This window comes from Rhyacophila brunnea, unplaced genomic scaffold (genome assembly GCF_057557595.1).
Source record: "Rhyacophila brunnea isolate RB1 unplaced genomic scaffold, BYU_Rbru_1.0 scaffold_20, whole genome shotgun sequence".
In the NCBI taxonomy this organism is placed as follows: Eukaryota; Metazoa; Arthropoda; class Insecta; order Trichoptera; family Rhyacophilidae; genus Rhyacophila; species Rhyacophila brunnea.
In genome coordinates this window covers 38,058,888-38,072,460 of record NW_028232860.1, presented here as the reverse complement: position 1 = coordinate 38,072,460, position 13,573 = coordinate 38,058,888, and the positions used below count along the sequence as shown (strand labels likewise).

General features: G+C 34.5%; 1 protein-coding gene across 3 annotated transcripts in view; it reads left to right on the top strand.

The window, feature by feature from the left end:
• The window catches only part of pnt (ETS transcription factor pointed), a 429,327-nt gene that overhangs the window by 326,079 nt on the left and 89,675 nt on the right, over positions 1–13,573 (top strand). For all 3 annotated transcript variants that reach the window (XM_085948067.1, XM_085948069.1, XM_085948068.1), the window contains 2 exons: positions 3,398–3,598; positions 4,240–4,386. In XM_085948067.1, coding sequence (XP_085804193.1) covers positions 3,398–3,598; positions 4,240–4,386 — 348 coding nt within the window. The remainder of the gene's footprint in view (positions 1–3,397; positions 3,599–4,239; positions 4,387–13,573) is intronic.

Below are 13,573 nucleotides of genomic sequence, written 5' to 3'. Positions count from 1 at the left end.
TCTCGAGTGTGGATGTTGTCACTGGTGCGATGAGCAAATTGTTGCGCAACGCCCGCTAGGCCAAGCGCATCAATCATAGCGCAATGCCAATTTTATATTAATACGCGTCAGTTTCAAAAAGAGGACACAGCGAGCAACTTTTTTTTATCGAGTCTTCGAGTTTCAACCATGTCGCTTACCTGTGTATTAGATTCAGCTTTTCTTTCGACACTGTGTCTAGAGTCTAGTGTAGTATTTGACGCCTCTAATATTCTTCTCAGTACTTCTATTCCAAAATGAATAACTCCAAAATAATAAAAATGCTATGACGCATTCCAAGCGTTAACCATCTCCAGTTATGTACCTACTGCTAAACGTAACGTTTCTTAACAGCATCTCTGGAAGTCGTGCTAACTACATGGTGAGATAGGGAACACCAGTAATATCATGAGTCGTAGCGATTTGGAAAATGAATAACCACATCGTGACACTATCGTCGCCGTGCCGCGTTCATATTATTTATAGTTGTCATCTTACATGGCCACAAACTGTCAAATATTATTGATTAGTGACATTGTATTATAAACGCGATATTATAATACAACAATAATCACTTAACTAGTTGGTACAGAGCTGCATCCTTATACACTATAAATGTTAGTAGACGATTAAGCTAATGGTATACATTTCTTGCAAAGTACCTACCTAACTACTCATCAGCAACATCTTATTGGCTACGTGTTAAAACTGTGAACTAACATGCTCCGCCCATTTTTAACCGCACTTCCATTATAAACTAACAAGCTCCTCCCATTTAGTAGACAACAGCGCCTAGAAGCGTAGCCAAGAAGATGTTGCAGAAGAGTAGATATTGATATTTTAGTGTTTGATTCACGTCCGTAGAATCTTGTTATACTAAAACAAATTTATTAAATAAATATATTTTTTTGTCTTTTATCCGTCAATACTCAGTTTTAAAACTAGATCCCCTATTGACGGATCAAGCAACTACTTCTGTATTCAATCTTTCTGCGAGTTCGGCATCCATCATTTTCACTGTGTTACTCAGGGGTTCCCAACCTTTTTGTACCCTAGAGTACATTTTAAAATATCGACAAGGTGGCGGGCACTACCTATTTTTTCAAAGCAAATTTATATTTAGACATAGGTAATAAATAATACACAAAAATATTGTTTATATTTTGTAAAATGAATACACGCCGTATTTGGCTCATAAGTACATGCAATGTAAACGTTATAAAGAAAAATACAATATACGAGTATATTCCAGTCAGTGTGATTTTTGGCATTGCATTTCATTGGCCAGTGCCCAATGACATTAATACAGTGCCTCATAATTAGGAAGTTATGATGATATTCCTGTTAGTAAACAATTATAAAAATGCTCATCTGTGAGTCAGGAGCTGTATTTTGATTTTACTAAATTCATGTTTGAAAACAATGATAGGTACGTGGCAAACGAATAATTGCGGAATAAATTGCTGCTCCGATCCGTTTCAATTTTAAAAATTCTGTCGCGGTCGTGGCACCCGCGAGCACGGGGTTGGGAATCCCTGTGCTATAGAAACAAACTTTGAAAATGTTGCACTTGGAACCCTCATTAAGAAAGATTTCAAGTAAGCACCTATAATACTGAGTAGTGACTACATTTTACGTTTTCTGTTATATGCAATACATGCGATTGTTGAAACATCTACACTACGTAATAGTGTTAGTGTTATTATCTTTCGATAGTGTGTTGGTGTTGGTTGGAGGGGTGATGTTTGAAGGCCGCGGAAGCTTTCAGGCGGAACTTGTTGATGTACACACACATACACACACTTGTTGGTAAAAGTCAATTTGGCTATGGTTACACAAATACCACATGCTTGTATACATGCACGCGAACCTTGCTTGGAAATAATTAATATTGTTTGTATGTAGTAGGTAATTTTTTTTAATCATCGACACGATGCTCCTAGAGATATAATAATAATGGCCTTATGGTCAACTTGTAAAATTTTCCCAACCAGAAATCTAACTCTACCTTTATGTTAGTAAGAAAATGCGGTTCTTGACGGTTTACTTACGGGAAGCCAGCGGCAATTTTTTTTTTTGAAAATAGCCGATATACAGTACTCTCTTAGTAATCCGCCACCCCAAAAACCAGACAAGTGTCCAATTAGTGAAAGCGGCGGATTATAGTGCATGTATACAAAATATGGTAAATATTAAAACAGGCATTTCGTAAAAATGTTTTTTTTGAGAAATTTGTATTAGCAAATTACGGTTTTATTTATAATAAAAATCAAGTACTTATTTACTAAATTATACATATTTATACAATAAGTTTATTATGTAACTAAATATTATACAGTAAACCACTAGACACAACCAGTTGTTCAGTGAGGCAGATATTCTTGAATGGCTAGGATTCCTGACTTTCCATATGACCAAAAGCTTCATTTTGTGTGTCCCGGTTGCATTGGAGCATGGCATAATAATTATTGTGATGCGGTCCTTGGGCACTTTCCTCCCTGGTACATTACTTTCTTCGCGATGAAAGTACGTTTTACGAAGGAGAAGTTTCCCTAATAAACCCGTCTCATCTGCGATGTATACTTGTACATGGCGGACTGCTGAATTTGACAATCGAATACAGGCGAATTATAGACCATGGTTATGTGTTTTCAACTAGTAAAAATAATGGCGGATTATAGTAGTTGTCGGATAATCGAGCGGCGGATTACTGAGAGTGTACTGTACTTGATTATTTGTTGAGTTAGGTTAGGTTAGGTTTTCATTCTTGAATTTATGAATTTTGCCAAAACCGACCTTGAAAATTACCGAGGTTCCCTCCTGGCTTCCCGTAAACCGACTTGTACCGAAAATGCTACGACTTAACTGTCTAGCCATAATTAAAGCTATATCTTTTCAAAAGATTCGTTTACCTACTTGGTGGTAAATCACGATAGGTATATTATATATGACACTTCGTATCAGACATTCAATATTTTTGATATCAGATAATCAGATAAATAAGCAAATTAAACAAAAACAGAAATACAGTGACTTTAAAAAGTTAACTAAATTAAATTTCATTTGATAGTGTTTTTATAACATTTTAACTACCTCCTGTCAAAAATATTGAATTTCAGATACGAGGTGTCAATGTTAGACCATCGATATGTTTGTTTGATTTGCTTTTCCTACGGCTCCTCGGAAAACCTAAAATAAAGTTTCGAATATAATGTTGAAACTAAAATTTAGGTAATTAGGTAGATTTTTAAGTGTGTTTAATTAAAGTTGCCTACTTGAATCTGGCCTAGTTTTCCTTCCAGCGTGGAAAGGGTCCGAACCCTAGATTCCATAAATAACGAAATATTTTTATATGGCTAAAATGTTGTCTTCTTTCCAGATCCCCGTCAATGGAGCGAATCTGCCGTGGCTCACTGGCTGTGCTGGGCGACCAGGGAGTTCTCTCTGGAAGGCGTGATGCTGCAGGCCTTCAGGATGAGAGGGCGAGACATTTGCGCGATGGGCAAGGAAGCTTTCGTTGCGAGGGCACCTGCATTCATGGGCGACATTCTCTGGGAACATCTCGAGATTCTACAAAAAGGTAGATCATTTTTGATCATATTTACTTTTGATATATATTTTCATATATATTATATTATATCCTGTGTGTCGACAAGAAAAAGTAGTAAAGGATGAACGCCACATTTACACATAACAATGAGTATAGTAGCGTTTTGCGTTTAGGTACTTACTTAATAACTAAATTTCAGTAAAAGCTGGACAAGCAATATGTTTGCAGTGACTCATATTTACACATTTATGCGTACGTCACATGACAATTATCAATACAGTCTGGACGAAAAATCCCTGAAAATTAGCTCCCTGTAAATAACCCCGTTTAAAAAACCCCCAAAAATATCCCCCAGTATAAAAATAAAATTTTCCTTGACACGATACAAACATTTATTAGACAAAAAAATAATATTTAAAAATAAATTTGAAAAGGTAATGAAATGATGAATAGATTTCAATATTTTAAATGAATAAAATTTTCCCTCTGTTTATCCTTAAATGTGTGTGTGTACCTAGGTATTATTGATCAATTTTGAATAATACAAATTTAAATTTGGGTTATTGGGTTATTCTGCAGGGCGGGTTATTAGTGGGTGTTTTTTCTCCAACTGATAATTGTGCTAGTACCTTAAACGTTTCATCAATCACACGTTTTATAATGTTCCCTAGACGTGGAGAAGGAGAAGTCTCGCTCACTTTTGGAGAACGTATCTCCAGACATGTACCAGAGCAGCGTCTGCATCACGGAGCTGGCGGACCTCTTCGCCACTCATCCTGCGCAGCCAACTGCCAACCAGTATCATCCCAATCAAAATGGTAAGTCTCATTAAAATTCATTGCTTTACATTTCCGTCTCCTGAAATATAATGAGCAATATCAGGATTGCGGTATATTCAATTCTATGATATTAAATGTATTATACGGTAGAGCTTATTGTACACATCTCCCCATTGTCCCCTTTGTCATTCTGGTTTAGTCAATTCTTCCAGATTGACGTTAAGTAGAGATAATTTAGTTAATATGTCATACACTTGTTTTCTTATGTTTGAATGATCGTATGCTTGCAGTAAGACTACAAATCTACCTAACATTATATCAGCTAATACATACACTTAGGTTTATCCCACACGGTCACATAATATTATGTGGCTTACACTGACCGCAAAATATAGCTGCGCGCTAGGTATACATTGTTTTCCTCTGAGAACATATTGTATTATATCTACATTGAAAATTCCATTTGTTTAGTTTTTATCCAGGCGGGAATGTCTTTTACAACTTGTTATAATACATTTCACTTTTAACATATTATTAACTATTAAAAAATAGCAAATGTGAGTACGTTATAAATAATAAATAGACACCTTGGCGTCATCTAGGAATCAAAGTTACTATTATTCTACCTTGATTCAAAATTTAAGCAATGGTGGTCAATTTCAACGGAATTTGTGATAAACTTTTAATCACTGCTTAAAATCTTGATATGTCGTTCTTGTGTATGCCTATTTAAACTGAGTATGGCGCTCATATTACAGTTAAAATCAATGCTTCTATAAAATAAATATTGATAACATTGCTCACAATAAATTATTAATAAAGTATTCAAAGTGTGAGCCGCGAGTAACTCCCGAGGGTGTTGGAAGGATGATTATAGATTCGTATGTATCGGTAGCTGTTTTCTTCGGACGATAACAAAATGTAAACCGCTTTTCCCTTGTCGCTAAGGTTACCATTCGTTTTTTATATCAGAAAACAGTCTTGTTTTAGTAATGTGTCGTTATGATTTATTTTCGTATGTATTTTGATAAATGGAAAAAGTATTTAATACCCACAACTAGGGATTTCAAAACCGGTTTTCCACTATTTTTCGATATCGAAATACCGGTTTTAAAAATCGATAATACCGTAATATTCGGTATTAAAAGTGGAAAGTAAATGTATTAATTAACATGGAAGGGAAGACTGTATTATTTTTGTCTGGTTACGTTGTTAGTTTTTTATAGCCCTGGTGGCGAATATTTTCATGATTGAATAATAATTATACTTCTAATGGACTTGTCTGTGCCTAATTTTTTTACGTTTATCTACTAAAGAGTAGCTAATAAAATAATGAATAAATATAATTTTGTGAAAACCGTGAACAACATTGTATTTAGTTTTACTTATTACGGGATAAAAGTAAAGAAATAATTGCAAGTTATCAGTGGGACACAATATACCTACACGTCTAAGAACAACTTTATAATATAAAGTTATTGAAAGATCATTCGAAGAAGAAAGTACAAATAGTTCAATTACTAGGTATGTGTAGGTATCTCTACCGTAGCTTACATTTACATAATTTTAAAGGTTTAAACAATTATAAATGTAGGTACCTATTTAGATAATTTTGCTATAAAATATTAATATTTAAAAAAAATATATTTTTTTATTTTTTTCATATATTTCACGAATGCCGGTATTCAATAGAAAATACCGAAATACCGGTATTGGTATTTTCATTCGGTATTGCAATCCCTACCCACAACATACTACGCATGTATTTACACCGATTCGTCTGTCAGTTGTCTCAAGTCTGATTCTGAAAAGAAAATTTGCCACTTTCGATTCGCAGCTCCGAGCCACTGTTCTAAACAATAGTATAAGTTCAAATTATAATAATAGAATGTTATATTTTACCCCTGCACTATGACGATGTACTTGAATGGTAATTTGTTTTAACTAGAGTTCGCCCAATTGATAATTTCATTTGAGTCTTTCAAATATATGTGCAGGGGGACAACTGAGATTTATATTCTTTTCGAGGACATCTGTCAAACGTTTTGATTGATTGATGCTTCTTTCACTCTTAAACTAACCTAATTTATTTTCTGCTTTACGACTGCGTATTATTCATATAATAGTTAGCCACTATTGTATTTTGACGATTATTAATCTTTTTTTGTTTATGATTCAATACTGATACCTACATGATTGTTAGATTCGTAGGTTTTTTAAAAACACGTAATTTTTAAGAAAAAAAACTTTGAATAATTCTTATATAAGATCTCATAGATACAAAGTTGTACTGAGTGAATTTCGAACTCGTCTTTCACTGTCAAGCTGATGATCCGTGAATAAGTCAACAACTATGTTATCTGAGGTATTTTAAATGACGTCAGTAGGAGGCGAGTATATTTGTAATTAATCAAGTTAAGTGAGATAAACACGCATAACAAATTTGCCCTAATGGGGAAAAATAGTCGCCCGCGGCGCTATTTTATTTGTAGGGTCTTAATATTTTAAAATGTCTAGTTGTGTGATGCAATTTTTGATAACTGTGAAGTGCGTGTCGATATTCGACAACTCCAAAATTCAAGTGGAGTTATTCAACAATACAAAAAAATCGCTAAAAATACTCCAAAAATTTTTACCTGAAACAACATTTAGAAAACGATTCTGTAAAAAGTCCCACTGTGTTGTGTAGGGGGGCCGCCAAAAATCCTGGCCTGGGAGCCCGCTTCAAGATGTGGGGGCCATGGTCGGGCCTTAAGTCCTGGATTCAAATTCCGGGTCTGGAAAAAAATAACCTAATAGGTTGAGCAAGTGGCTAACATACATTTCTCGTAAAAACAAAAATCTGTTAATTCGATCTCCACTTCGTTAGAAGTGAAGAAGTCAACAGTTTCGAACATGATTTTTTTAAATTTATTTAATACAGAAAATATTCCGGTTGTAAATGTATAATTTGGTAGTTAAAGATTTTTTTTGTCTGTTGTAGAATTGTTTTAGTCATTGATACTGTTCGTAGGGAGATTATTTATTCGATAATAGAATGATTAAACTTCATTTTCAATCGACGAAACAACTTTCGACATACAGCCATTAAGTCCAGATAATATGAAAGATAAGAAAACATTGTAATACCGTTGCCTACGCGCGAAATATTCGCATTTGCCAAACGATTTTTTACGGGTTCCAGACTGTTGAGAATATCGTAATGGCATACTTAATCCGTTCGGTTACATACAATTTTTTCGAGGACACTTGTACGAAGAGAGCTTGACCGAAACCATCAGACTAATACACACATAGCAGAAAACTACGTAAGCCGAATGTAATTTACAATGTGTACGGCCTAGCATTTTTTTTACGATTTGGCATTTATTTGAACACAGTGATATACCACTTAGATTAAATTTGAACTATATAGTATTATATTTTAACCAGTTTGACGACGGTCATTCCGAGGTGCCTCTGGGACAAAATTTCGTGTCTATTGCGTGTGCAAAAGGGATTTGAATTTTAGTCCCAGAAACATCCGTCGCGGCGGCAAAAGTGGATCATGTTCAAAAATTGTCACAGCGTAAATCAGTCGGAATAATTCGATATGAAATTTAGCTTTTACTAAAACTTAATTTGATATAATATTAGTGCATGGGTAATTCGGTAGATATACTTTTAAATTGGATTTTTTTTTATAGAATGAATTGAATGAGTGAAAATAAAAACATTAGGTACCTACTATCGACCTAGGGTACCTACTTAATAGAATTTAATTTTAAGGTCAAATTGATTTAAGTTTTGTGTTATTCCATTTGTGTCATTAAGTCAGCGATCCGTGCTTCGTCTTCCGACATCTTCGGACACTATGCATACTCCACTTACAATTTAATGCACAGAACGGATTCATAAGATAGAGATGCGAAAGCTAATCGCCATAGACCAAGACTTTGAAGCCAGTTATGGTTTATGACATAATAACGTCAAAGAAGTTCGAAGCCCGCTGAGTTTCCTCAAATATTATACTTTATTGAATGCGCGCTTCGTTTACGTGACTTTACTGCATACGCATAAAAATTGAAAATATCATAGGTATTCTTTAACACGTGCTTAAGTTTATCCCATATTTCTTCAAACTCGAGAATTGTACCGTTTTACAGCTACACACTGAAGGTAACTCTCTCCCCTATATTTTTGTTCTCCGATTTGAATTTATATTATTTTAATGATGTCGGGTTACAGCTGTTATACCCATAGATAGATTTTTTCCGAGGTTTATATAAATATTTACTAATAAGTACAGTACCTACCTACTAACCTTACTTATATTGGACTATGTTGTCAGAAATCTGTGTTAAGTTAAATTTAATATTTAAATAAATTATTTCAATTAAAAAAAAAAAACAATGATGGACCGTTCTAAATGCATCAAATATTAGTGTATGATACAAGTAGGGTTGTGGTGTTTCGATTCTGAATTTATAAAAAATAAGATACGCTTTTGTTGAAATCATTCGGTGTAGGTTCGAGTAACTATTTTAGTATTTAGTTTTGCAAACAGTTATAAATTAACGTTTTAGAAAATGTGCCGAAGGAGTCGAAATTGGCAGGCTGTGTTGCGCGGCGGGGCATGCAATTCGGCCACCGCGCCTCGTGCGTGTTGCATGCCTTTTATGACGTGTCTTGCGAAATCATAAATCGTCGTTCTCCTTTATAATAGATGCGTAGATATTCGTGTAATCAGATTTAATCCTTTTGGTGGTTTCATATTATAAACATAGAAATCTCGTGCTGAGTGATAGTCCATATAATCAATGATACCATCAGTGACGTCTCTAGACAAAATGCCGCTCCATTTATTATACAGTATTTTTTTTATCAAGGAGGTCGAAGGACAACGGAAGTAAATTAGACATCGCGAACCCGACAAAAAAATACATTCCTGTTAAACCTTTTATGTTAATTAATACAATTTGTTTCCAACCAGTGGTCTGATTTTAATGGAAAGATATTTTAGTTATTACTAAGTTTTGGTAGCTATTTCTATATATACCAAATGATTATCCTCGATTTACCGCCCTTCGAGTAACTGCCGCCCCCAAGCGACGCTCAATCTGCCTACCCCCACGGGACGTCACTGGATACCATGCAGTGGAGGGGACAAAACAGGGGGTAAAACCTGCGTCGACGCGCTGCAAATGCAGTGCCGTGTGTTTGAGCCAGGGAACTCAGAAATAATGGGAACTGAAATACACAACGGGTAAGGCGATAGCAGGTAACCGACTCGAGTAAGGATGAATCCGGGTTAAACTTACACACGTGTTTAGAATACGTTTAACGTCGAATACTGAAAACTGCTCTCGGTTTATGCATTTACGCTCCTTTAATGTTGGTGTATTACACACACTATTGCACGTGCATAATGCGTGCTTCATTTTCGTAGGACGCTCACACATTCAAAAGCCTGCTTCACCATGCCGGCGTATTGAATACCTATAGCCTATTAGTATTCTATTTATTATCTGTTCTGTGGTTTGAGCCCTAAGGTTATATAATTAAGTTAAAGGCGCGTAGTCACATTTCAAAATTGTGACTGGTTAAGAAATTCCTCTTTATTCGCATCGATGCGTAAATTTTTGTGTATACAGATTTAATCTTTTTGATATTAATGGTTTATTTTATCAGTCAAAATCTTGTACTAATTATAGTCGGTATTGTGAAAATACATTAAAACATTTCGCCACTCCAACTTATTTTTTTAAAATATTGTACTTAAGTACTTAGCGAAGAAAATATATACACTTTAAAATGAACGTCAACTTCTGGAGATATAGGTACCTACATAATGTTATCTCAAATTATTGATTAATGTCAATTCACTTAACACTTTTACAGTTTAATAATTATATGAAATTCCAATAATTACTCCTCACCCCTTAAGATTTTTCTATGAAAAATTCCCACCCCCTCTACCCAATTGTAATTTGTACCTGGTACTGTTTCCTAAATTATCGTGAGCGTACAGGCAGAAGTCACTAACTCCAAATACACAGTTCTGAGATAATCATTTTTTTGTGTTTTTGGTATTCTTAAAATGGTTGTAAAATCTTTATTCTTTGAGTTATTCATTACTTTTATTTTTTTAAATGTTCAATAATCTTAAATCGTGACTTCTGCCAGTCAAGCAGCATTACTTTTTCTATATAATGACATTAAAATCTCAATTTCGTCAAAACTAGAGTTAATGACTTCTGCCTGTACGCCCACGAATATTACTCTTTCGGAAATCCTATATTACTACATAAATTCAAATGTAAGTAAATATATCTACTCTCTCAGTAGAGGTCACATAAGTGTCATAAAATATGTTTTAAAATGGGGAATAAATTATACAAACTAACATTTAATAAATACTCTTAATTTGTTTGTATTCAGTGGGTACCTATAGTTAAATCTATTTGTTGTAAAGGTAAAATAATAGTGATCAATGTAACGTCCAAATTATAAACTGATATCACCTGTAAAACATTAAACTAACTGTTGGTTGAATCAATCTATTTTTCTGAATATTATCTCTCACACCTTTATCTTCCAACAGAGCTTTTTTCTATGTTTAAGATACTCATTCATCCGTTACTCATATCAGTCGGAGCATTTAAATTGTGTGTATGAAGAGTCGAAGGTCCTTATAGATATAGATTCTTCATAATATATGGCACAGGATTCACCTCTGACTGCTGTCACTATGCGGATAACTAACTTATGTACTATTTGCCATTATATTAGTTTTTCTGTGTACATTTTTATAGTATACCTATACATTTATATAATATGTTGGTACTTGCGCAACTTGTTCGGAAACTTGTACGTATGCAGTTCGCCGTATCTTCACAGTGAAATGTTGTATCGGAAATATATGGTCGTATATTAAAGATCGTCCAACCTCTTTAGGTCGTATAGTACTGACATACAATGCATGTCTAAATAAACATGGTTCTTGTCGGTTTACACTTGACAGGAAGCCAGCAGCAAACAAATTTTAAAAATAGCCGATATTCGGGATTATTTGTTAGGTTAGGTTAGGTTGACATGAATTTTGCCAAAAACAGCTATGAAAATTGAATTAGTGTTCATATTGAATCTAATACAATTGGAGACCGTATAGTATACGGTCATCTCTTTCCGTTATGCCTACGGCGAACTGTGCCATGGTGAAATGTTTTACGTACAATTTACATGTAACCCTTGCGCAATGCCATGAAAGCAAATATAAACATTTAACTAAGTTCAACAATTCCACAGTTGTTTTGTGTTAAAATTCAAAATACCAAAGGGCCCCACAAGCATTGGCGTGTGAAATTATTTGTCTATTGTTATAGCGCTAGGCCGCCGACGCAGCACCCTTCGCTTTTAGAGTCAGGTGCGCAGGTACAGGTGCGCACACCGTAACGGACACTGTGTCGCAAAGTGGTGGCGAACCCCCGTCTGTTCAATTTACCGAAATTGCAAAGCTTAATATTCAGGCTTTGTACACATTTTATTAGTGAAGTCAAACTTTATCTTGACGTTCTTGCTGGAAATAGAACTATCTTATGCTATCTGGATGCTAGAACGACTGGACGATTTACATCTTGGTGCCGGTAAAGATTAATGGAATACAATATCAATAAATAGCTATACGACTGCATGGCACCCACATCCTGAAGCGTGCCCCCAGGCCAGGATATTTGTTTTCCAAATGGTGTTCCAGATAAAATTAAGGGTATTCAGTGTATTTTTAACAAATTTTTGTATTTTTAATAAATCCACTTGAAGTTGTCGAGTCGCGACAAACGCAAACAACAAAAATGTATTGCAAAACCACGTGTTTTAAGATCTTAAAATATCTTAAATGAAATCGCGCCGTATGCAACTTTTTTTTTTACTATTAGAGCAAATTTATGAATTCTGTTTATCTAACTTATCTGGTCGATTCGCCATGCCGGGCCCCCAGGTTAGAGCCCTGTCAGCCCCTCCTTGTGGGGCCATGCATGCCCGTTACGACTTGAAACAGCAAGTAGTCAACATCACTCTAATGTACAATACCTTACGCCATTACAATCATATATTAGAAAGTGGAAAGAAGCGTCGTGTTGTAATAATTAGTACATACTTAGGCAATAATAGTCAATAAAATAACATATAGGTACGTGGGTACTTACCACATAATAAAAATCATTGAATAAAGGTCAGGACCTGTCTTGTCCGCTCAAATGGATACACTCAAGTGATGTAACAATTTTACTTAAGATGATTTATTTTAATATACCTAACGTAGCCTGAATATAAGGGTGATTTCTGGTGATTTCGAAGGGATTAGGTTGCACACTGAAGCAACAGGATCGCACCAGATGCAAGTAAATTGTTGGCAACACCTGTAAATGCAGTGATCATCATCCTCAATAGTGAGGCAAAAGATATGAAGGCAGAGTGTAGTTTTAAAAGCCTTAATACGTATACTGGTCCGTATAGACAAAACTAGTTAGGCACTATTATCATATTCCACGACGTAATGAGTGGGTCGTCTAAATCGTAGCTCGCGCCACTGGTTTACCGTCACTTAAGTACTCATTTTACAATGGTAATAATGGTACCCAACTTAATACTGAAGAAAAAATAATTTTTTCCTGAGAAATTCCATACATGACAATCCACTTTACGATAAATTTATTATTCCTTCTTGAAAATAGTTTTGTATTGAGAATTGTAGTATATCAAAATGTAAGGAAATGAATAAATGCGATTCAATTTTCATCTAAATAAAATGTATTTTCACATATTATGATATAAATTAACAGGCGTCTATCTATTATTATTATTTAGTGTTGATTATCGTTGTCCGTTGCAGATTTGTAGTACTGTTTTGTAACGTTTAATAATATACATTTATTTTCATATTAACTTAATGGTTTACCTACTTGAGAAGTATTTTCCTTTCCATATGTTACCCAAACGTGGTTTTTATAGGACACCGTAGCTTTCCAAATAAATAAGTAGCTATTTGATTAATTATTTGTTTAATTAAATAAAACACAATTTTATAGTACTAATTTCACTTTATTAATTAAATTTTGGACTGGTTTCGTCCTCCTCAAAGGGACACTATCAACTAAATAATAATCTTAAAACAGGCATTTATCAAACAAAATCATAAAAGCGACAACATATCTACCAATACATCGCAACTAGAGATTGCAATACC